Below are 25265 nucleotides of genomic sequence, written 5' to 3'. Positions count from 1 at the left end.
GATACTTGAAAGGACAAAGAGTAACACTTAAAACAGTTTGCGAAATGTTAAGAACAAACTGTTAAAAATGTTAGCATAAACCAATGGAATATCAGGAGAAAAGGCTAGCAAAAAGTCACAGTTGAAATAGTGAGCTAAAAGTAATGATCTAAAAAAAATAGTAGCTCCAAATTAGCGACAAACGGTGCTATTTGTTAGCTAAAGTCAGTTTAAACCAATTGATTAGCAGTAGAAAAAGCTAGCTAAAAGGTCATTAGCTGTTGAAATAGTGAGCTAAAAGTTAGCAACAAAACGTTATAGCGATGGATAAACAGTTAGCTAATGGACATTCTAACAGATGTTGCCATGACAACTACACTCTTACCACAGGCATAGTTGGATAGCTTTTCTACCTCAAATTAAGACAATCTTATTATCAACCGTCTGATTCTTAACTTAGTTTCAGCTACTAATGTTTCCTTTGCCTACATACCCATCTATACAAAAGTATGACTGTCCATCCAAGATATTTGTACCACCAAGTTAACATGTTTGCCAAAAATCTCTAGCAAATGCCTACAAAACAGCCAGGGAAAATTGTGGTTTTGTTTTTATAAACTGTCCCATGCGTTGTCTGATCCAGCTTCACACATTGATCAAAGGTGTAGTTTATGTGTTATGCTCACTCAGTCATACCTGCCAACCCTACCGATTTGGGCGGTAGTCTACCGCTTTTGACATGTTTCTACCGCCTACCGATTTAGCTGGCTTGACACATTAAAAATATAATAAAATGTGGAGACTTTGGGATATTTATTTCCCATTCTTTTACTTTTCGGGCATTTTACCTAGACCAGTCCAGACATGTCGTTGATGTCACTGTTTCCCAAACTACCACTTTTTCTGAAAAATGCATAAAATGATGCAATATATGTTAAATACATGGTTTATACATGTAATTACTGGGGTTCCATTTCTTCTGATTACCTAATTTGGGCGTGCACATTTGCAGCTTGCAAACCTACCTCTTTTGGATTTGGAAAGGTTGGCATGTATGCTCAGTAGTTGTGTCATAAATACATTTCCGTGCTCTCTGAGGGGCCCTCCAGTTGTCACAATGATTAATGGCCCCACAAAACATGAACTCAGTGGGGAGGGTCCTGCAACATCATCAGCGCCTGCAGACCCTCTCACTGTACTGTAAGAAACATCCTTCATCTGATACTGTCACTACATTATAGACAAGGTTACCATCTATATCAGCTTCAGATCTGTCCCAAATGCCTGTACAGAAATGTAGGAAAAAGGGCAGTTGCGACTCTGCTTCACCATTTATTAAAGCAAAATTGATGCTGGTAAAAAAACAACATTTATTTTTGATATAGCATATTTTCTGCATTGCAAGGAAAGTTTGGGGCTCTCTGCTGGAACTGCTGCCCCCGCGACCCGACCACGGATAAGCGGGAGAAGATGGATGGATATTTTCTGCATTGCATGTTGTGTTTTTAATGGAAAACTATCACGGATAGTGGGTTCATTTTCTGAAACATCCAGACTGGGAGAACGGCACAACATAAGTCAAGTTATGCACAACATGCACACACTATTGATGACACACAGACCATGTTGTAAAATTGATTCTCCCAGATGAGCTTCTCCCAGGCGGAGGAGGGCCTTCACCTCTATTTGCAGCTGGCAGTAAGGACTTAATTTGTGTGTGCATTGTTTTGCTGTAGCTGGCTTTTACAAATGGAACAATGTTTAACAAATATGTCGCTGGTCTGCAGAGTGCTACAACATATCATTTGAGGATATCTCAAAAGCGCATAAGGCTTTTTATTTCAGTCAATTTGAGTTATTTTCTCGTGTAGTGGCCAATGAAATGACATTTTACAGAATATATCACATTTAAACAGTTGTCTTAAAGAAAGCCACTCCTGTTCATTTCAACTTGGCCTTATCAGAGCTGAAACTACAACTTTTAGTCTTGCATCGTTAAATCAATAAAATGTCAGAAAATACAGAACAATTCCAATCCCAGTCTCCTTCAAAGGTCTTGCTTTGTCGAATCAACCTTAAGATGTTCAGTTTACAATCACACAACACAGAGAACAAGCAGTGAATCCTCACATGCTGTTATGGCAGAATTGTTCACATTCTTTCTCTGTTTTGCTTGGCTGAATAGATTCATCGTTTCAGCTCCAGTTGAAATAAAACAAAACTCTCCTTTGAAGCGTTTCCCAGATGACCTTCATGCAGGGTAAAGAGAGTCGTGTCGGTGACAGTTTGCTGCAGAATCGACCGCCGTGAACTCGGCTTGACGTCACAGGGACACGAGGGTTCGTCGCCTGTGGAGAGCAGATGGCTTCAAGACTCCAGCGTGGCCCCCGATCGGCTCCCCGCGGGGGGTCAAACATCCGAACCTTTCATCCAGGAGCTCACAGGAGGGACTTCACCAGCGCCACCATGTGATCAACACCACACACTACGTCCACCACCTGACCAGGTACAGTCACCTGATGGAAATCACACAAAAACAGTTAAAAAAGGGGACGAAGTTTGAGTAAAATCATACATTTTCTTTTATTTGGTTCAGGTTTATTGTTTTTTTAACCTTCATCTTTGTGCAAGTTGCAAATACATTTAATTTTGATTACTTAATATGTTTGGATCTTATAAAAAGAAAACTGATTAAAGACTATTGTCCACTAATTCCAAATGGCATCTTACCGTTTTATTGCTTTTGTTTAAGGTTGCTTACCAATAAAACCCATGCATTTTTATAATTTGACCAACTGCTAATGCTGATTATGCATTTAAAAAAGGTTTGGAGGTATTTTTTTGTATATTTTAAGTATTATTTCATTATTGATTTGGGTATTAGGATAAAATAATGCAAAAATCGTCATCAGATACATTGTGTTACCAATTACAAAAGTTGTCAAATTCAGTAACTGCATATATTTCACAGTAATCTGACCCAACCGACCCAAGGATCACCCTGTGCATCATCAGTAAACACTCCAATCCTGATCAAATGTCTTGAGTTGAGTTACTAATAGCGAGGCTTATATCACAAATCATTTCGTTGTTGAGATTTGTAGACCCTTCCCGCACATTCTACCCAGAACATTTTTCTTTTTGATAAAGAAACACAAAGACTATTACCAAATATAGTGTCTTTTTAAACATTGTGTTCACATGACTTTATTACAAGCCTTTCAAAAGGACTTAGGATGATAAGAATCTGCTTTGTCTCATCTAATCTTAACACATTTGTTCCCAGATATGGAGAAACTAGTGAAATGCATTCTGTACAGCTGGGCATTATGTGCTTCAGCTGCATGGTTGCCTCTTTTTTGTTTGCATGACTAATATTTAATCAGTGTTGTCTTACTCTCCACGGGAAGAACTGGTCGTCTCTCTTCCCGATGCCCAAACATCCTCTCACATTCTTCCCCCAGACAAAGAGCTCTCCTCGATCTGCAACACAAGCATCAAACATCGTCACACTGAGATCCACGGAGCAGCTGCAGGCCGGATAAATCTGAGCTTTCCCTGGGACCATCTTAGCTGAATATGACAAACAAATTACAATAACAAGCATACCGTTTCCCTTCCCCCCCCCCAGACGTCTGTGCCTCACTTTAAGCTCTCCAGACTGGATGGCACAGAATGACTCTGATTGTTTCCTTTAGGACAATAAAGAGGGTATTTTTAAAGTTGAAACACAAAAAGTAGAAGCACTAATTATCGTGTGTTATGGTCTAATTCAGCTTTAAAAGGAATATAAATGTGTTCCTGTGCCTAAGAAGCTGTGTCCCAGTGACTAATTGCACATTTTTGCTTTGTTTATATAAATAGTTATTAGATCTAATAAGGTGCAACTGTCAAGAAACATCATTTCCCATTGGGATTAATACGATATTTTGATTGAATATTGAACAATATAAGATGTATACAGTACTTCTCTTCCTAAGCTTTTTAAAGGTCACCTATCATGCTATTTTTAGGCAATAGCATAGATCTCAGATATATACAAATACATAAAAAAACATATCTATAAAGTGTTTTGCTCAAAATACCAAACAGATCACCCATTCTAGCCATGCCTCATATCCCTCTATTTCACTTCCTGTTTCAAAAAAGGAGGGGTCTGAGCTCATGCGGGACCCGGCAGCTACTGTCTAAACTAAATGCTGCCGTGATGAAACGCCATATCATGGATTATCAAGGATTCTCTCTGAAACAGTTTGGAGCTCAAAGGCTTTCTCTCTTGCCAGGTTATACCACAAGGTGAGTTCCTTTTTACTTCCTGCTTCTTCACACACATGCTCTCCAGTACAGGTTAGCTCTGAGTGTTAGCGATGCTAATGTAAACACCGACCATATTACGTCCAACACAGTCGGGCATTGTTTCTGATAGCAAAGTTTCTGATTGGGCCGTGGGTCCACATTTCAGATATTACGTCATATCGGACTCAAATCTGGATCAGCTCCGTTGTTCCCCGTTTTTAGAGATTTGGGTACGGAGGAAAAGAGAGAGGGTTTTATTTTCTGACGCTGCGTGAGTTCCCCGACACACCGGGGACACATGTTGATGTATAAAAGACATCAACAAGTGCATTTTGCATGATAGGTCCCCTTTAAAGTCCCAGCTAAAGTTTTCTATAAACCAATTAATAAAGTATTTCAGTGGAAACACAATTCGAAGGAGGCCAAAGAAAGACAGTAAAAAAGATTAGAAGACATCTTAAAAAGGTTTCATTTGTGGGTTCAGGAATATCCAACTATTTTCGCCTTAATTTTAGCATTTTCCAGATTATCCTCCCACGAAGGAACTTGTTAGTTGTGTTGTTAGTTAGCCCAAATAATTGTGATTGGATTCCCAAGAATGGATACAAGAAATCTTAAAAGTTATTTTCTGTAATTTTATAGTGTTTTTTGTCTTTTATTGGGCGTCTGCTCGAGTCTGTTTTCACTGGAATGCTTTTCATTTTCATTTCTCAGCTCTTCTCAACAATACTCCAGAGAAACCTATTTCTAGGACCTTAGAGATAGGTCATATACTGTATATACACTTGTTGTAATGGTTTTGGGTGAACTATTAATTAAATATACAGCAATTACCCGTCACTGCAGCGAAATGGTTGAGTCCACAGCGGATCTTGGTGACGACAGAGGGGTTCAACTCGGAGCGTCCGAACAGAGTCGAGGGAATTCTCTCCGGGGTCGAGGATTCAGAAAGTTTGGGACCTTTTCCAAGAATGCCGTAGCCCCAAACGAACACCTCTCCTTTATCTGGAAACGATTCACAAAGACTGGTCATTATACGCTGACATGGTGAAACAAATAACTGGAAATTACACCTAAAAGTAGGAGCAAACGTTTCAAAGTGAGAGTTTTTTTGACAATTACAATGATTTTTGCCTCTTAGACACTTGATAAATACAAGCCCTGTTTTTTTAACATAAATAACTGTTAAAATGGTGAAATAAGAGGCTGCAATTATGGAAATAAGACTGCTTGTTGCCCTCATTTACATTGCATCATAAGGGAAAACCCCACATCATAAAGTGTGATAGATATAAGCTCCAAAACTACCTTGAACAAATGTTAGCTGTCATAGCTAGTCTTAAAAACTGATCTTTGTGGCCAGAAAAACAAGTCTGTGATCTGTGATGCCACCAAGAGGCTGCATGTGGAATAACACCTCTAACACCAAACCACAGAGCAATCAAAACAGCTCTCAGGTCAGAAAGAAAATATGCCTTTAATGCGAAGACATCTCCATAACAGTCTGTCTGTCATCTACGGTCCTTTTCTTGTGTGTGTGTGTGTGTGTGTGTGTGTGTGTGTGTGTGTGTGTGTGTGTGTGTGTGTGTGTGTGTGTGTGTGTGGTGTGTGTGTGTGTGTGTGTGTGTGTGTGTGTGTGTGTGGTGTGTGTGTGTGTGTGTGTGTGTGTGTGTGTGTGTGTGTGTGTGTGTGTGTGTTATGTGTGTGTGTGTGTGTTGTAAAGGCCAAAGATTCATGAGGGAACCCTTAAAACAGCTTAAATATCCTAATTCTGTGAATTGAAAAGAAAACACTCCCAGAAACCTGCAGGTCTACTTTTAAATCCAGGCTGAAGACTTTTCTTTTTGCCGCTGCTTTTAAATTGAACTATTCTGCACTGTAACTTTTATTCATGTTATATTATCTTTGCTTTTTAATGTTTCTAATGTCTTTCATTTTTGTAAAGCATTGCCTTGTGCTATATGTGTGCGTGTGCGTGTGGTGTGTGTGTGTGTGTGTGTGTGTGTGTGTGTGTGTGTGTGTGTGTGTGCGTGCGTGTGTGTGTGTGTGTGTGTGTGTGTGTGGTGTGTGTGTGTGGTGTGTGTGGTGTGTGTGTGTGGTGTGTGGTTGTGTGTGTGTGTGTGTGTGTGTGTGTGTGTGTGTGTGTGTGTGTGTGTGTGTGTGTGTGTGTGTGTGTGTGTGTGTGTGTGTGTGTGTGTGTGTGTGAACTCACCGTTAAGAACAGCCACCTGTGTTCCTCCACATGCCGCCTGCACCAGCTTCCCACAGTCTTTCAGAGGAAGACGTCGAGGAGAGTTCATCTGTGAGAGGAAACATGTCACACTGAGCACCATGAGGTTTGTTTTCCTAAAATTACCAATTAACTATGTTATTAAGTTATGGGCATTTTAAAGTAATTGTAAACGCTGTCAGTGCTTTTTTGGGTATTATAATTGCTTTTAGGACATTTATGATTATCAGGGATTACTAGGGATTCTCTAAGTGCTTTTTTATAGAACATTGAGGATTATGTAGGAGATCATTAAAAGGATTTGCTGTGGATAGATATTTAAAAAAGGCAGTCTGTAAAAACTGACTTTGAAGTGAAAATATGCTGATTATTTTTAAATATTGACATCAAAATATAAAGGTCTTCATTCCATCATTTTGAAGGATGAGAACACGGACTTGCCTTGTATGTGTGAGAACACCAACCTTTAAAGATACGTTTATTTAATTATTCTATTATTTTACAGCGTGGCTCTATTCTCTCCTTTCCTCTCCTCTCCTTTCCTTTCCTATCCACCCTTTTCTTTAATCTCCTTTACTTCCATTTTCTTTTCTTTCCTCTCCTCTCCTTTCCTTTCCTCCCCTCTCCTCTAATTTCCTTTCTTTAATCATCCTCTCCTCTCTTTTCCTCCCCTCTCCTTTCCTTCCCTTTCCTCCCCTCTCCTTTCTTCTTCTCTCATTGTCCTTTCTTTTACCATCCTCTCCTCTCTTTTCCTTTCCTCTCCTTTCTTCTCTCATTTCCTTTCTTTACCATCCTCTCCTCTCTTTTCCTTTCCTTCCCTCCCCTCTCCTCTCATTTCCTTTCTTTAATCATCCTCTCCTCTCCTCTTTTTTCCTCCCCTCTCCTTTCCTTTCCTTTCCCTTTCCTCTCCTCTCTTTTCCTTTCTTTAATCATCCTCTCCTCTCTTTTCCTCTCCTCTCTTTTCCTCCCCTCTCCTTTCCTTTCCTCCCCTCTCCTTCCTTTCTTCTTCTTCTCTCATTTCCTTTCTTTACCATCCTCTCCTCTCTTTTCCTTTCTTCTTCTCTCATTTCCTTTCCTCCCCTCTCCTTTCTTCTTCTCTCATTTCCTTTCTTTACCATCCTCTCCTCTCTTTTCCTTTCTTCTTCTCTCATTTCCTTTCCTCCCCTCTCCTTTCTTCTTCTCTCATTTCCTTTCTTTACCATCCTCTCCTCTCTTTTCCTTTCTTCTTCTCTCATTTCCTTTCCTCCCCTCTCCTTTCTTCTTCTCTCATTTCCTTTCTTTACCATCCTCTCCTCTCCTCTCTTCTTCTCTCATTTCCTTTCTTTACCATCCTCTCCTCTTCTGATCTTGTCTCTGTCAGAACAACTTTGTCTGAATTGCTGCCGTTGCTAACTCCCTCTGCAGTGTGTCAGCAGAGTTTTGCAACCCCAATAATTAAAACTGTCAAACGAAGTCGTCTGTTTGAGGCGAATACTTTCTCAAAACCTTTTTGTGTTTTTGGTGGTGAAGGCTAAATGGTCTCAGTGTTTTTACTGATTTGCGCTGTCAGCATCTGTTTCGTATGTGGACATCAAAAGTGACCGGTGTATCTGTCCATATGTATTCTTCATGCCCTCATAAACACTGATCTAAAAGCTTGTTTTGCATAAAGAATATAAACAAATAAAATGTGAATTTGATGATATTAAATATGTCATCTCGTAAAAAATAATAACAGATTAAAAGGAAGTCAAATGCAACCACTGACTGAGGGTATTTAAAATCTTCTCTTAGTTATTGTATGCCAGGCTAAAGAGGATTTTCTGACATAGTTGGTCTTGATGTTCTATTTAACGTAGTTTCATGCATGTGCTTGATTGAATTTGTGTTTATTTAAAGTCAGTGTGCTGAAAGGTCTCAAAGACAGTTCCTACCACTTTTCGTGTCACAAAAGGATTTATTTATCAGCAAAAAGATCGTCCAATTTCCTATTCTGAAAATCATTACCAGTATCCGCTAAGAAATGTGCAATTTGTGCATCCGTAAAAAGAAAACATGGCAGATAATTGCTTAAAATATGCCATAAGTGTATGACCCTGTTCGTCTAAATGACACGAAAAAGTGGTAGGAACTGTCTTTAAAGCCTTTCAGCACACTGACTTTAAATAAACACAAATTCAATCAAGCACCTTAAATAGAACATTATCACACAAGACCAAATATGTCATAAAATCCTCTTTAGCCTGGCATACAATAACTAAGAAGATTTTAAATACCCTCAGTCAGTGGTTGCATTTGACTTCTTTATCTGTTATAAACCTGTCGTTTTTTTTTTACAAGATAACATTTTTAATAGCATCAAATTCACATTTATATTTGTTGATTATATTCTTTTTAGCTTTTAGATCAGTATTTATAAGGGCATGAAGAATGGACAGATACACCGGTCACTTTTCATGTCAACTTACGAAACAGATGCTGCAGTGACAGCGCAAATCAGTAAAAACAGTAAAATGACAGATAGAAAGTCTAAGATAAGGTAAGATAGTACTTTATTGATCCCAATGTGGTCGTCCCCTCACCTGTGTTGCCTCGGTGACGGAGGCCAGCTGCAGGTACTCTGAGTTTCCCCAGCCGTACAGATCTCCATCTTTAGACACAGCCAGACTGCAGTCTCCATATGAGCTGATCTGCTGCACCTCCACCCCCGCCAGATCCCCCCCCACCTCCACCGGGCTGCAGCTCACCTGGTGGTGGCCCAGACCTGGAGGAAGAGGAGGAAGAGGAAGAGGAAACAAACATTTTTAAAAGACACTTTTTCAATTTGGGAGGAAAACATTTCATCGTCAACAAAATAAAAGCTCTAAATTATATTTCATATGTCTTAGAAATGCTTAGAAAGAGAGCTCCACTTATTTGTTATTACTATATATTGTATGTATGTATGTATGTATGTATGTGTGTGTGTGTGTGTGTGTGTGTGTGTGTGTGTGTGTGGTGTGTGTGTGTGTGTGTGTGTGTGTGTGTGTGTGTGTGGTAGGTAGGTAGGTAGGTAGGTAGGTAGGTAGGTAGGTAGGTAGGTAGGTAGGTAGGTAGGTAGGTAGGTAGGTAGGTAGGTAGGTAGGTAGGTAGGTAGGTAGGTAGGTAGGTAGGTAGGTAGGTAGGTAGGTAGGTAGGTAGGTAGGTAGGTAGGTAGGTGTAGGTAGGTAGGTAGGTAGGTAGGTAGGTAGGTAGGTAGGTAGGTAGGTAGGTGTTACAACACTGCTACCTTTATTTTGCATTAACAGGGGTTGAAACTATAGATATACAGCTGGGAATTCATGTGTTTGCATTCACTGTATTGTTTTGTAGTTTTAAAGTTCACTGACCAGTCTGTCCGTCTGCTCCCCATCCGCATGCAAACACTGTCCCCGTCTCAGTGAGGAACAGACTGTGATCCTGGCCACACGCCACCTGGGAATAAGAAAGAAAACCCCATTTAAATGGTGTTAAAAGACACATCTAAACTACACAGATCTGGGATTCATTGCTTTCAGTACATCTTTGAATACCAATAAAAACACCTTGAGCAAAAGGACAAATCTAATGTTGGGATGAATATGAAACAAAGAAGAATGAGGCATTGTAAATCTATTGTGAGTCATTTGTGTAGATGTTGTTGTGTATCAAGATCGTAGAGATGCAAAGATGAAGCCATTTGTTGTCAACTTTTAAATGAAACCCAAACTTTTTTGTTAATTGATTAATTGGTTTGATTACATGGCTTAGTTGAATACTCGATTCTGATTGGTCAATTCATAACACGTGACACGTTGTTAATCCAGTAGTACAGACCGCTGTCAAGGACTTATTGACCGTTGCTAAGGACGCTCACATCTTCAGAAAGAAGTCCGGTCGATTGAACTGTATACAGTTTGGCCGAACTGGGACAAGAAAGCAGCGGAGAAGTAACGGGCAGAAACCCTCCTTTTTACGCAGCGGTCCAGACATAGACATCAAACGGCAAAACATATTCAGTGTGCAGTTCCTTTGGCATTAGGGCAGGGATATCTAGATACTTCCCAAGGTCTGACATCATGAAGTGTGCTACTTTTAAAGCAAGCAGCAATGTTTTCAAATCTGTAATCAAAAAGCTCCTCAAAAATGCTATCGAAGCAGTTCCTGCCGTTGCTAAGGACGATCAAGAAAGGAAAAGAGGGTAAAAGACGGAGCGCTGGACGTCAGATAAATCCCCAGAAGAAGGCAGAGAGGAAGTGAACACTAACAGGAACACGGTATGGGCTCTGCAGTGTTTAGGGACTTGTTAGTGGATCCGAAACTGTGAACAGAGTTGGACAGTGCTGCCGTAAAGTTGTTGTTGTCGCAGTTCCAGCCGTTGGTGCGCCGTGGAACGGAGTTTTTTTTTCTTAGCGGAAGAAATACGATCATTTAAATTAATATTGGGAGTCGAGTCGTTAGTTTGTTTAGTATATGGCCGTGTAATAAGCGGGATAATGTGCAGCGACTTGGTCATCATGGGGAAAAGAACACCCTGATGAGCCTGTGGGGTGTTCGCCTCGCTGCACATTATTGTACCCTTACTGAGTACATTACTTTCGGAAGAAAAGTCTACATCTGATTTTAGCTTCTTAAATGTCAATACTTTCTGGTTTATTGTAGTTTGAATGCACCTGAATTCACCTACCTGTGCAGGAGGAGAAGTGATCTGCACTCACCTGTGTGACTCTGCTGCTGAAACCTGTCATTCTGTGGATGGTGTGACTGCCACTGTGTGAACACAAGAGAAAAAGATCCATCATATAAATAGACTATTTGTTGTATTTATTGATTTACAAGGAGAAATGCTATGCCATGATATATTACGTTATTAAGATAAGAAATGCACTTTAACGCAAACGAAGATTACTGCTTTATCGTCCATCCGAAAAAAGAATAATGGCACAAAAGAAGACAAAATACAGCTCAAAATATTTTCCTTTAAGATGGAACTTTCAACAAAAGCAGAAAATGAGACATAAACACATCCTTTTAAAAATAAAAATAAAACCAAAGGATCTTGAAATACTTGCAGGAATACAGCTGTGTGTTTTTGATTGAGCAAAGCTGTTAAAGACAAACCTGTAAACTTCATCTTCGACTATTGGCCTCCCACACTGGCCGTACGCGTTGTTGCCCATACTGAAAACTACCAGAGAGAAGGAAACAGAGAGACACAGTGCAATAAGAAAGTGCTACGAAATATTTGTTAAATCCTGAAAAAGATACAGAGCGCCCAAGTCAAGTGGACCTTTATCTATTTCCATAAAACGTTACAGCACCAAAGCAAACTTTGAATGTGGTGCAGGAGAGTAGTGCGGCTGGAGTAATCCAATATTACTCCCACCCCCTCCAGGACACCCTGGGGCCATTTCTCAATGTCGAGGACGCTTCAGAAGCGAGGCAAGAATCCTTCCTGGCATTCGGAAAACGAAGAGTGGAACAGGCGAGCAGGTGTGCGTCATATGAGAGGCCCCGCCTTACATTTTCCGCCACAGATTTTGGGAAATTGGTCCGTGCGCAAAGCATTGTGGGGATTTGAAGACCGCGGAGTCTACACATGTGCAGCCTCGAAATGTCTCGCTACGAAGTACGCCGGGCTCGGTAGAATTCCAAGTATGCTGGAGAGGCGAAGTCCCTCCCCTTCCGGTGGACCTCCATGGGACCTTATTTCGAAAAAATTATGTATTGAAGTCAATGGAGAGAGAAAGATTATCTTTCGATCCACGAATTACACATATGATGTTTGTCGATTTAAAAGATAATTTGGCAAGTCAAACAAAAAAAATGTGTCGTAAAACTGTGAAGTAACACATTTGTTTGTGTGAAACGCTCAATGAATTACATCTCTGGTCTCGCAGAACAACACACGTCACCAAGATGGCCGTCACTACTGTCTTGTCAACAAAACGATTGACTACCCTCACTATCACCACAATGAAACACGTCCAGAAGAATGTCATGCAAAGCTGCCTGCCTGCCTTCCTTTGATTCTCTCTGAACTGCCGGGTCTTTTTAATGTTTAATGTCAACCATTTGTGCAGATAGCATGAAGTCGAAAAGATCGGCGATCTTAAATTGTGTATTATAGAATGATCACACCGGTGACAGTACTCTTCAAAGGGTTCACGAAATATGACTACTACTCTTACTGTTTAACATTTTGGGTTACTTCATATTAAAGCGAATACAAATGACAAGGCTGTAATGCTAACTAACGTGCTAGCTACTAGCTAGGTAGCTAACTTGATCCAGCCACTCCTGGTCCTTTCATCAGACGGGAAGCGAAAGAACGAGCAAGACCCATTGCTGGTATGATAACAACCTGGTACTAAGCACACAGGCATCTTGTTAAAGTTATCTTAGTGGCCAGCGCCATATAGATAGATTATATCTACATGGCGCTGATCTTAGCTATCTCTTAGTGGAGGAAAACAATTGTGACATCACTTACTGGGATTTGTAGTCTTTCTAGTTGCGTATTTTTCATAGTCTTATATTTCAACAGTTTTACGACAAACTGTGACTTTTTTTACATGGAAATTATTTTTTAAGATTGACAAACATCATACGTGTAATTCATGGCACAATTCAAACGGGATCGAAAGATACGTTTTCTCTCTCCATTGACTTCAATACATTATTTTTCCGAAATAAGGTCCCATGGACCGGAAGTAGATGGGCGTGACTTCGCCACTCTATGGGAACAGTCCTTCGGCGGCACTCGATGACGTAGTATGCTTGAAATAGTGGCTCTGGAGCAGCCTTCCTCGACATTGAGAAACACCCTGTGTCCTCACTGTGCAGCTCCTTCAGCGACAGGCTGCTGCACCCCCGCTGTCTCACGGAGAGATACCGCAGGTCCTTCCTTCCTGCAGCGGTCAGACTATACAACCAGCACAGCCCCTAGTTGACCCCCCCCCACACACACACACCACAACACAGACTATATCACCCCTTGCTGCTAAATACCAACAAACTATGTGCAATATATAAATGCCGTTAATAACTGTGTAATATATACCTGGCTGCTAAATCCTTAGAACTGTTACAAGGTGTGTATTTTGTAAACTGTGTAACTTGCTGCTGTTAAATACCAACCACCTATGTGCAATATGTGCTCGATGTGCAATATATATAGATGCCGTTAATAACTGTAATATATACCTGGCTGCTAAATCCTTAGAACTGTTACAGGATGTGTATTTTTTTTTATTATGTAACTTTTTATTATATTTTTTATTATATCATAACTTAGTACTTTTTTTTTAACGCATGTCACATTTTTCCTGCTGTAACTACGCACATTTCCCCTCCGTGGGACTAATAAAGGTATTCTGATTCTGATTAGTGCCACGAGGGACTAAACAAGAGAAAAACATTGTTTGATGCGCAAGTAAACAGTCTTTCCACTGGAATGCGTTTGACCTATTATTTACAAGCGAAACAATCAAACATACAATTATTTCTAGTCCATACCCAGTATAGTGATGCGTGCATGCGGTGAATTGTCCTTCCCCAGCTCACGGGGAGTGAGCAGGGGAAGGACAATTCTCCATCTATGACAAAGCGCGCAGGTAAAAGCAACCGGATATAACCACAAACGTCACCACACAAATCCAATAGACACGCCCACCACCTATAATGACTTAAAAATGGTGAAGTAAATAAACACAGAAAATACTCCACGTGTGTCGCCAACAGAGAGTCTCTCTTACCTCCCTCCTGGTCGGTGAGGATCAGAGAGTGAGCTCGACCGCTCGAGACCTGAAGCACTCGAGTCTGAAGAGGCTTCTGGAGAGGAAGAGCCACCGGAGACGGCTCCAACACAAAGTCATAACTCTTATCTGCACACACAGGAAGAAGACATTTAAAGGTCATCGATCATGCTATTTTTAGGCAATAGCATAGGTCTCAGATATATACAAATATATAAAAAACATGTCTATGAAGTGTTTTGCTCAAAAGATCACCCATTCTAGCCATGCCTCATATCCCTCTATTTCACTTCCTGTTTCAAAAGTGCTGATTTGGGATATAAAGATTTAAAAAATAAAATAAATTGATAACAAATAAAAGAGGAGGGGTCTGAGTTCATGCGGGACCCGGCAGCTACTGTCTAAACTAAATGCTGCCGTGATGAAACGCCCTATCATGGATTATCAAGGATCTGAAACAGTCTGGAGCTCAAAGGCTTTCTCTCTTGCCGGTTATACCACAAGGTGAGTTCCTTTTTACTTCCTGCTTCTTCACACACATGCTCTCCAGTACAGGTTAGCTCTGAGTGTTAGCGATGCTAATGTAAACACAGACCATATTACGTCCAAAACAGTCGGGCATTGTTTCTGATAGCAACGTTTCTGATTGGGCCGTGGGTCCACATTTCAGATATTACGTCATATCGGACGCAAATCTGGATCAGCTCCGTTGTTCCCCCGTTTTTAGAGATTTGGGTACGGAGGAAAAGAGAGAGGGTTTTATTTTCTGACGCTGCGTGAGTTCCCCGACACACCGGGGACACATTTATGTATAAAAGACATAAAAAAGTGCATTTTGCATGATAGGTCCCCTTTAACATTTAAAATTGTCATATGGAGATCCTCAAAAATGTGTCCTTTATTTAGTCCAGCTACAGATTCATTTTCTTTGTATTAGTCTTTATTTATTTGGGGTCACATTTTATTAAACGTACACTTTTGCAAATCATATATTTCTAGAGACCCGAAAATGACTTAAAGAGAGAAAATTAAATACCGAATAAAAATGAAAAAGTACATAGGGGTTGTTTGAAATGACAAATATCTACACATACATGTATCTACTTAAACACCCACACACATATATATATATATATATATATATACACAAACATGTACGTACACATACATCAACATACACACCAGTAATTACCGGTTTTTAGCTGGTAAAATGTATTAAAAACCGGTAACTTCAAAACCTGCCGGTCAAAATGTCTGGTAATAATTAGGGAAGCTCCGATAGATCGGCCGCCGGTCATTATCGGCCGATATTCACTCTTAATAGTTTGATCGGTGCTCTCTATAAAGGCCGATCAGGAGAGCTGGATCTGATCGATATGGACATAAACGCGAGTGAAGTGTAACCCGGACACGCGAGAGAGATCAGATCAGCTGCTGAGTCAGACCGAGACATGCAGCTCTGCATAATCACCTGAAGCCCCGCCTCTGTTTAGCGAGCTGCAGGAGCTGCATGAGAAACTGACGGGCTGTCAGGAGAGAGAGGGAGAGGGGAAAAGAGAGCATCCGTTTCTCCCGTGTTATTATTCAAAGTTAATGTAAACTTTTGAATAATGTACTTCATCTACTACAAGTAGTTTGTTTGAATGTAATAATTATGTTGTTTGTTGTTTGTGGAATAATTTATTGGAAAATGAATCTGAATTTTTCGATCTGTTACGATTATAAACTGAAGCAATATAAAAATGAGCCCCATTAACTGTGTTTAAAACATCAGCATATCCGGTCCTAGTCCGGTAATTACCTGCTAACGGAAACTCTGCTACACAACTCTTATTATTATTATTGAAATATGACCGGTAAGTTTCAAATTTGTCCGATAAAATAAATTCTGCCCAGACATTTGACCGGCGAGAAAAAATCCTAGCGGATACCCTGATACACACATACATTCAGTCGGTGTATAGAAAGTCAAACAAGCTACAGATTCAGTGATGAAAGAAGCAGTAGATGGTCAAAGGTTACACACAATGCTCAACGACACAACTGTTGAATCAAAAGAAACTGTACGAGGAGAGCAGGAACATGTCACTGTGACCCTGATGTCATTAGACACTTATTAAGAATTAGGACAGGAATAAAAGCTGATATGACGGCTATAAAAGAAACCCAGAACACAGGGAGTCAGGACTTTGTATTGTTGACCTGTACTGCGTATAAGTATTGAATAAATCCACCTGTTGATCTGAGAGTGGTGTTTTTCTCCACAACAATGCACACGTTTGCCCGTTCACTCAACTGTTAGGGAATGTTAATGTGTCAAACATGCTGAGAAATAACAATGGGAATCCATGAGAGCGATCTGGTTGAGAGGAAAAGTCAAGTACTTCTTAAACTGCTGTGACTGTGTACACTTTTTAGGATAATGTTGCTACTGCACAGTTGTTTGTTTTTATTTCATTTAAAGGTGGGGTAGGTAAGTTTGAGAAACCGGCTCGAGATACACTTTTTGTTGTATTCCATGGAATGCTCTTAACATCCCGATAGCAATGAATATCTGAAGTGCTTTGACAACAAATCCATTAATAAATGTCATCTGTGGAAGCCGTGGCGCTGTAAAAAGCACGACCAATCATCTGAGCCGGCTAAAGTAACTGGATGGCCTACCTGCCTGTCAGCCTTCCATCTGGACACAAACTTATCTCGTGCCCTCATTGGTCATGTGCGCGTTCGTGTGTGTTGGAGGAGGGGCTCTGTGAGGAAGTGGCAGATTTCTTCCGGCTGTGTATTTTCAAATTCTAGCGCACTCGAGCCGGTTTCTCCAAAATGACCTACCCCACCTTTAATGTCTTTTATTTTTATTATATAGTTCAATTAAAACATTTTGAAATGATGTCCTGTCTTGTCTTTGCCTCTGTTTTTCCCATTTTGTATGTAAGTAAGTAGGTATGGCGTGTCTTGTAACTATGTTGTTTAAAAGAATAAAAAATGAATAAACATATTGTTTTTTTTTAAAAAATGGTAATGCTTTTTAAAGATATTTTAGAGCATAATGTTTTAAACTTATCCATAAACTCACGGCGGCTGTCCTGCGTGCGCTGGAAGCCGAGCTGAGAGTCCTTATTCAGGCCCATGCCCCACAGCTTGATCACATCTTTGGTCTGCGAGGCGATGAGCGTGAAGCCGTAACCACAAGCAGCCGACGAGATCTACCACAGAAGAAGAAACTTTATTATTGTAACACCTCAGACACTTTCTTTGTAATACTTACAGTGTCCTGTGCTAAAGATGAACACCTTTAAACCAGGATTCCAATATGTAAATGGTAAATGGACTGTACTTATATAGCGCTTCATCCAGTCTTTAAGACCCCTCAAAGCGCTTTACATACTACATGTCATTCAACCATTCACACCCATTCATACAGAGCAGTGCACCTTACTCTAGGACCTAACATTCATACAGAGCAGTGCACCTTACTCTAGGACCTAACATTCATACAGAGCAGTGCACCTTACTCTAGGACCTAACATTCATACAGAGCAGTGCACCTTACTCTAGGACCTAACATTCATACAGAGCAGTGCACCTTACTCTAGGACCTAACATTCATACAGAGCAGTGCACCTTACTCTAGGACCTAACATTCATACACATTCATACAGAGCAGTGCACCTTACTCTAGGACCTAACATTCACACCCATTCACACAGAGCAGTGCACTTTACTCTAGGACCTAACATTCACACACATTCAAACAGAGCAGTGCACCTTACTCTAGGACCTAACAGTCATACAGAGCAGTGCACCTTACTCTAGGACCTAACATTCACACCCATTCATACAGAGCAGTGCACCTTACTCTAGGACCTAACATTCATACAGAGCAGTGCACCTTACTCTAGGACCTAACATTCACACCCATTCACACAGAGCAGTGCACCTTACTCTAGGACCTAACATTCACACAGAGCAGTAGGGATGGGATCGAGAACCGGTACTAAGTCAATACCGGTACCTGATTGGACGGTATGGGTATACCGTTAAGCCGCTGGACAAACAGTGCTGCTATCGGTATATGTGTTACGTCTACTTCCTTAGTTTAACTTTAAACCATTCTGGTTGGTTGGGAACCCTCATCCCGTGTGATGTATCCGGTTTGAGACCCCTCTGATTGGCCACTGTAAATGCCACTCGTAATCTCTCTCAACAGCGCTCTTATTATTGTTGTGAGACTCCCGCAGGCATGGCGGACAGAGCGAAGCGATCGAAGGTCTGGGTGCACTTTAAAGAATGTAGTGGCGATAGTGCAAGGTGCAATCTATGTGCTCAATTAGTTGCTTGTAAAGGGGGTAACACAAGCAACTTAATGAAGCATTTGCAAACGAGACACTCATTGAATCTAAAACGGTGCAGCGTATTTGACAGCCTAAACAATGTGGCTGCTAGCGATAGAGTGGCGAAGTCACGCCCATCTACCTCCGGTCCATGGGACCTTATTTCTTATCTTTCGATCCCGTTTGAATTGTGCCATGAATTACACATATGATGTTTGTCAATCTTAAAAAATAATTTCCATGTCAAAAAAGTCACAGTTTGTCGTAAAACTGTTGAAATATAACGGTACATCCACACAGCAGCTTTAAACAAATCTTCCAACGCTTCTCTGCCCATTGACTTTGAATGGGGATGACGTCACTTTGCCTCGCTTTTCGCCGAACTGCATTGTGGGGGAGCGAAGCGAAGATTTCCAGGATTTTCAGGATTCAAAAGTTGAGCAATGTTCAACTTTTGAAGCTGAGCTGGAAGCGTCAGCCAATCACACCCGTTTATGCAAATCTGACAGTAGAAGCGCTAGCCAATCAAACCGCGTGTAAGCAGGGAGAGCCAGACCGCAGTTCATTTCCTCATATTCCAAACGATAAATTACGGTAGCAAATCACCCGGTTCTTTACGACCAGAACTATTTAACGGGATACAAACCGGAGGAACCAGGCATGGAGGGAGGTGGCAGAGACAGTGGGTGAAACTGGTAGGTTTTCGCCTGTTTGGGGAGTTTATATATATATATATATATTGCTCGCATAAAATCCCCGGGGTTTTTTGCTCTGTATGTCGGGGGCGGGAGATTCATATGATTGGTTGTTGGTCGCAAAAAATCCCCAAGCTGTCAGACACGCCCAGCTCCAAGATTTTCAAGATTTTTTAAAAGCTACTGTGTGGACGTACCGTTAGACTATGAAAAATACGCAACTAGAAAGACTACAAATCCCAGAGTCCCGTAAGTGATGTCACAATTGTTTTCCTCCACTAAGAGGTAGCTAAGAGGAAATAGGAAAGACTTTTTCCCATTGACTTAGATTGGGAAAGAGACGTCTGTAAATCGTTGGATAATTTTTTTTAAACTAAATAAACGACCCAGTATGAACATTTGTATAGCCCTTATTAAAAACATTCGGTCCTCAAGTTGTAAAATGTGCTAATAACGTTATTCTGAGTTATTTTCCTTGCATTATGAACGCGATCTGAGAGTGGGAGCTCGGGGGGCGGGGCTTAAGGGGCGCATGCTCTGTGAGCGCACATACGGGTACTTCTGCTCTGAAAGCCAGGCATGATGGGTAATCTGTGACGTTTCGCTCTCTCAAAAGTTGGGCCATTTTGTCCTCATGCGCCAATGAGCAGCTCTCATAGGAAAGAACGAAACCCCGCCTCCCACGCTGTATCCAGTTCTTATTATACATCCATGGCCTGGGCCCACCCACAGCTACGCCACTGTTCTTAACACGTGGCTTGTGTGGTCATTTATTATTTTATGATTCCTATGATGTAAAACATCATAGGAATCATAAAATAAGTGTTTTGTCAAGCACTTTGTGACTTTGTCTGTGAAAAGCGCTTTATAAATAAATGTTACTTACTTAAAACTTTTGAATCTTGAATCTTTGAATAAGGCCCTATATGACGCTCTTTAAAGCTGCTTTCACCTTCTCTGCTGTCTCCAGACGGTACGGAGTCAGCTGGTATTTGCGAGGTTTCTTCCTGCCGCTGTCCGGCACCACCAGGCTGGGGATCCCCAGGGCGCCGGTGAACGAGAAGCCCCAAACAAACACCTTGTGGTTGGGCTTCTTGTTCTGGCCGACGTACTGAAACACTGGACCAGAGTCGCTTCTCTCCCGCGGGCTGGAGGACTTATTGAGGGTTGAATAACCACAGACCTGAAGGCCTCTGGTGACGTGACGAGAGCAGAGACGCACACAGGAGAGAGCCATCCTGTAGGGAGAGGAAATAGAGGGATACATATTGTTAATCAATACAGCTTATTAGGGTTTTTTACTGAACATATTTCATTCCATTATATTTCAATGCATATACTGCTTTATTTTACTATAATTGTAATATTATTATAGTGTTCTTAAAATAGTTCTGTGTTTTTGTTGTTGTTGTTGTACTTTTATGTATGAACCACGACACCAAGTCAAATTCCTCTTACGTGTCAACCTACCTGGTGATAAACCCGTTTCTGATTCTGGTTCTGATTCTTATAGTTAAATACAGTGAGGTATATTGGGCTGGAAGTATTCATTGGTCGTTGTACTTGTTGAGTTTATTCAGTATATTTACATTGGTGTAAATAGGTAATAATATTTAATAATAAAGCTTTATTTGTATGGCACTTTGCGTACACCAGGTGCAGCTCAAAGTGCTTGTTTTTATTATTTGTAATGTCCAATCGTTTTAACATGAGGGAGATTATTGTCCTGGTTTATGTTTTAATTGGAAATATATCAAAAGAAAGTATACTATTAATTGCTTATAGGCCTATGTGTCCTTGTTATATATATAGACTTATATATATAGACTTGTACAGTTGGTTTTCATTTGACAGTGTGAAACAATTTGTAAAAATAGACAAATATTTGAAAACCTCTTGCAGAAACAACCAAATATATAGTACAATTAAAAAAATTGTCTTATTTAAATGTCTTTAACTGCATAAATGCACGTTTAGTTTTGATAAGCCGATACATCTGTTCCCCTGTGTATTGAATAGCTGAGATAAAATGTAACAGCACAAAACCCTGTACAAAAATCGAGACACAATATGCTGATTTAGTTTGATTAAAAGTTAAACAGATAATACTGAGAGATAGACATTTTTCAAAGTCTCAGAGCCTATTAGTTAATTCGGCTTGATTCTGGTCCATTTAACAGCTCTATATTTGAATTAAATGTCACATGTGTACCTCCCCATTAGCAAGCTCCTTCATTACTGCTAATGCTACTTAACTGTCATTAGCAAACACAGGTCAAACGCCAAATTTAGGTTAAAAATGATAACAAGTTGTTTGTGTATTACATTAATGCCGAATAAAAGAGTGATTCCTAATCATTCGTTTAAGACAATGAGCCATGTTGTAGGTAAAGTAAAACAGCCACAATAACAACAGAAGTATTAAATCATCAGTATTATGATCGGAGTTTCACCACGTGTTCTGCGATCGATTTAACTTACCTTTACTTCCTGATCCGGGTTTAATAATGTGTTTAAAAGGCAGACAATCTAACTGTTGTTATCAGCGATGTGAATCAGATGAAACTACAGTTAAATATTTCAATGTCATTTTCACGCGTTTGTTTACCTTCAGTTAATCTGAGGAGTAACCCGGGTGTTCTTCTCTCTCGTGTTGAGGAAGCACTGCGCCATCGACTGGACTGGAGGCTGCAATGCATGGTACTGTACACACTGTTATCATATATTTCACATAACGAAGATGCTTTAAAAATAATTAAAACAATACATACAATTATATAACATATCTGGATATTTTATTTTTGTATCTTAAAGTGAAGCTTATTTGTATAAATCTTGTATAAAATGTTAATTGTTAGACGCTCTTATCCAAAGCGACTTACACTCAATACTGTGGGCAATCCCCACAGGAGCAATTTGGGGTGAAGTGTCTCAGGGACACAACGACATGCTGACTGTAGTGGGACTTGCTATCTGATTCGAAGATCAGCGCATTAACCCACTGCGCCACACGCCTCCCCTATTAAAGACCAAATGATATAAGAAAATCAAATGTCCAACCTGAGGTCTGTTGAAATATGCATCTCTGTTGTATTTGGACATTAACATTTATTTATTTTTTAAATCTTGGCGAAAAAGCAAGTATTTCTCACGTGTTGAGCTACTTCTTTGAATTCTTTCACACACACATACGGGTTTTGGGCGAGGGCGACACCGTACTTCCGGTATCAACCATTTCACGCGAGGTGCATACAGAATATCATAGTCTTAATCAATATAGTCAACTCTAAAATACCACATATATGCATTGGCATGATAATATTATTGTGACAAGTGGGGTATTCACCTGGTGTTTCCAGAAGATAGACGTAGATGCTGCCAAAATCGACCGAAGGCCACTTTTGAGGGTCGTAATTCCATACATTGTACATCCAACAACCCACACAGCTCTAGTTTACGCTGGTAACGACCTAGAGCACACCCCTCAAGTCCAGAGATGTAATCCGAAGACATGCAGCGATTTCTTCGGTCGTTAATTCAGAACAAAAACCGAGTGCGCTCTGCCTGGCTACATTAGCTAGCTGTTTATATTAGCATCGGCAGGATTTTTGCACCTCCAGAAAAATGGCATCTTTATAAAAAAATATATGGCGCGCGTTGCATTGTGGGTAGCTGTGACGTCACTGTGTGTGATAGAATAGAATATATCTGTATTGTCATCATACAAAGCACATTTATTTGGCAACTCTCACTGCAGTAAAAAATAGACACAAATAAATAAATAGAGAGGTAAAAGCAGAGGTAGTAGCGATGACAGTGCAACGAGATACAATTAAATTCCAATGCGCATATGTACACTTATGTACAGTCTAAAAACATTAAATGTACAAAACTGTATAACAGTAGTGTATTTCTAACCGTGTGTTAGGGTTATAGTTAGTAGGCTAACCAAAGGATGCAAGTAAAATAGCCATACATATTTCTAAATAGTAGTGGTTGCAGTCTCTGAAGGGCGGAAGGGTTATGCCTCGAGTCCAAAAAGGTTGAGAACTACGGGGTCAGAAAACTACTTGTGGACAAAATGTAGATAAATTAACCCTTAGATGCCCGAGTGACTCTTCCATAAGTGGGTCAAAAAGGACCCGTATTAGAATAATGTGTTTTTACGTCATTTTGGTTATGAAAAATCACTTGTATAATATTTAGTATTATATTTTGGTTAACACTACAACTATTTTATATTTAATGTTTCACTATTTATAATTTTAGACATTTTTTTTTACATTTTGAAAAAAAAGTTTTGAACATATCGATACAAAGATCTCCGCTATTCTGAGACCCTCACAGTATTCCAGTCCCTTTTCAAAACTCATCTCTTCTCCTCTTGTCTACTCACAGCCCCCCCCCCCCCCCATCAATCCATGCCGGTTGATCAAGTTTGATAGTCCTAAACCCCCCCCCCCTAACCTTCCCTTATATTGAAAAGCCATTTTGAGTCCTTGAAAAGCCCTATACAAATATAATGTATTATTATTATTATTATTATTATTATCATACTGACAGGTATCTTGCTGTGTCAAACAATCTTCCTGAGAGGTGTCACTTGTGATGTAGTCTGCGTGGTTCACAGTGAATGTATTCCTGACAGCAACAGGTGATAATAATCAAAGGTTCCCATAGGATCCCATAAGAAATGCATGCGGGTCATTTTTGACCCACTGGAAGCTTGGGGTAGAAACAAAAATTACAATTTCTTAAAATGTATCAAATGTCAATTTAAAATGTGAATGGCTTGATATCCAAAACATGTTTTTTGAGGTATAGCTGGAATATGAAATGATACAAAATGTAATTACAAAGATACTTCAAGAAAACCAACTCACCGGGTCAAAAAAGACCCACTTATGCATTTAAGGGTTAAGAAAACGTCCTTCAAGTGAAGTGACTGACTGATAATCTACTCTGGTGTCAGATTAGAGGGACTGGAAGTTTAGAAGTGGGTTAATGCTGCCATCAGGGGAGTCTCACAGGTCCCTCACCTGCAGAGGGTTTGCAAAGCAACATGTCAACAGCATATGACTTTCATTTGACGCCATCATTCATTTAAATAGCAATACATTTATAGAACTCATGTGAAACAATCAGAACATTTGGAGAAGAGCAGTTGAAAGAAATGCCACAACCTTTTTTTATTTAGTTGACACTCAAGAGTCAAAGGTTTTGCATCAATACATCACACAATGCTGTCAATACCCGATACAAAATAAACATTTTGTCCGGTTTTTAGGAAGCTGCAGTCGGCCGTCTAAAAGCAGGTATATCTGCAGAGAGACTTTAATCCTTTAAGAGGATCAGGTCTGAGATCCAGGGCGACGGGGTGAAGGACGCTCGTACTGTCTGTAGTGACTTGGCATCTATCATACTGTGAGCATGTGTTTCATGTTTCAAATACGCTGATATTTTGGGCTCTTTGGTGAAAATATGGATATAAATAAACATGGAGGCCGAGGCTGCGTGCAAATGTTGGAGTAATGTTCTGCATGTATCCTGAATATTAGGACGGGGCGGAGGATTTAAGGTAAGCTACAGTGTGAGTGTGCACACATTTGTTTAAAAAACTAGTCATAATACATTTCAACTGAAAAGATGTAATTGGATATTGTACTAAAGTAAAGGGAGCAATACTAGATCTTAAAACATACTCTGTTGCAAGATAGGCCCTGCATTCAAAATCTTACTGAAGGTACACCGGTAGAAGCATCAAAATATACTTAAAGTACGTGCATTTTCTAGGCCCATTCTATGTATAATTTAATAGAAATCTGCGGACTCACAGAGACAAAGTTAGTCAAATAAAGATCCTATATGTTGGCTGCTTTTATCCACCAGTGTTGCCCAGTGCATGAATAATAAATGGTCTACCTGCAGCTTGAATCTTTATATTCAACACAAAGACCTTTTTAATCTGTATTTATTTTTGCTGAAACACACAGGCATC

General features: G+C 40.1%; 1 protein-coding gene across 2 annotated transcripts; it reads right to left on the bottom strand.

Annotated features, from left to right (window-relative positions):
• Positions 1 to 1329: 1329 nt before the first annotated feature.
• Positions 1330 to 22629, bottom strand: rcc1l (RCC1 like). Of its 2 annotated transcripts, XM_034223977.1 has the most exons (13): positions 22614 to 22629; positions 21876 to 21955; positions 20220 to 20505; positions 17315 to 17444; positions 14239 to 14367; positions 11603 to 11669; positions 11200 to 11251; positions 9853 to 9937; positions 9067 to 9248; positions 6488 to 6575; positions 5110 to 5280; positions 3377 to 3462; positions 1330 to 2495 (listed from the first exon to the last, which is right to left on the bottom strand). In XM_034223977.1, exons 3-13 carry the CDS (start codon positions 20502 to 20504, stop codon positions 2418 to 2420), a joined length of 1353 nt encoding a protein of 450 aa, XP_034079868.1. In that variant the 5' UTR covers position 20505; positions 21876 to 21955; positions 22614 to 22629; the 3' UTR covers positions 1330 to 2417. The 2 variants fall into 2 exon arrangements, with proteins under 2 accessions (XP_034079868.1, XP_034079867.1); XM_034223976.1 differs by lacking the exon at positions 22614 to 22629 and having other exon boundaries at positions 21749 to 21919.
• Positions 22630 to 25265: the final 2636 nt, after the last annotated feature.

This window comes from Gymnodraco acuticeps, unplaced genomic scaffold (genome assembly GCF_902827175.1).
Source record: "Gymnodraco acuticeps unplaced genomic scaffold, fGymAcu1.1, whole genome shotgun sequence".
NCBI lineage: Eukaryota > Metazoa > Chordata > Actinopteri > Perciformes > Bathydraconidae > Gymnodraco > Gymnodraco acuticeps.
The sequence above is the reverse complement of the archived record's forward strand: the minus strand, read 5'-3'. Positions and strand labels throughout refer to the sequence as shown.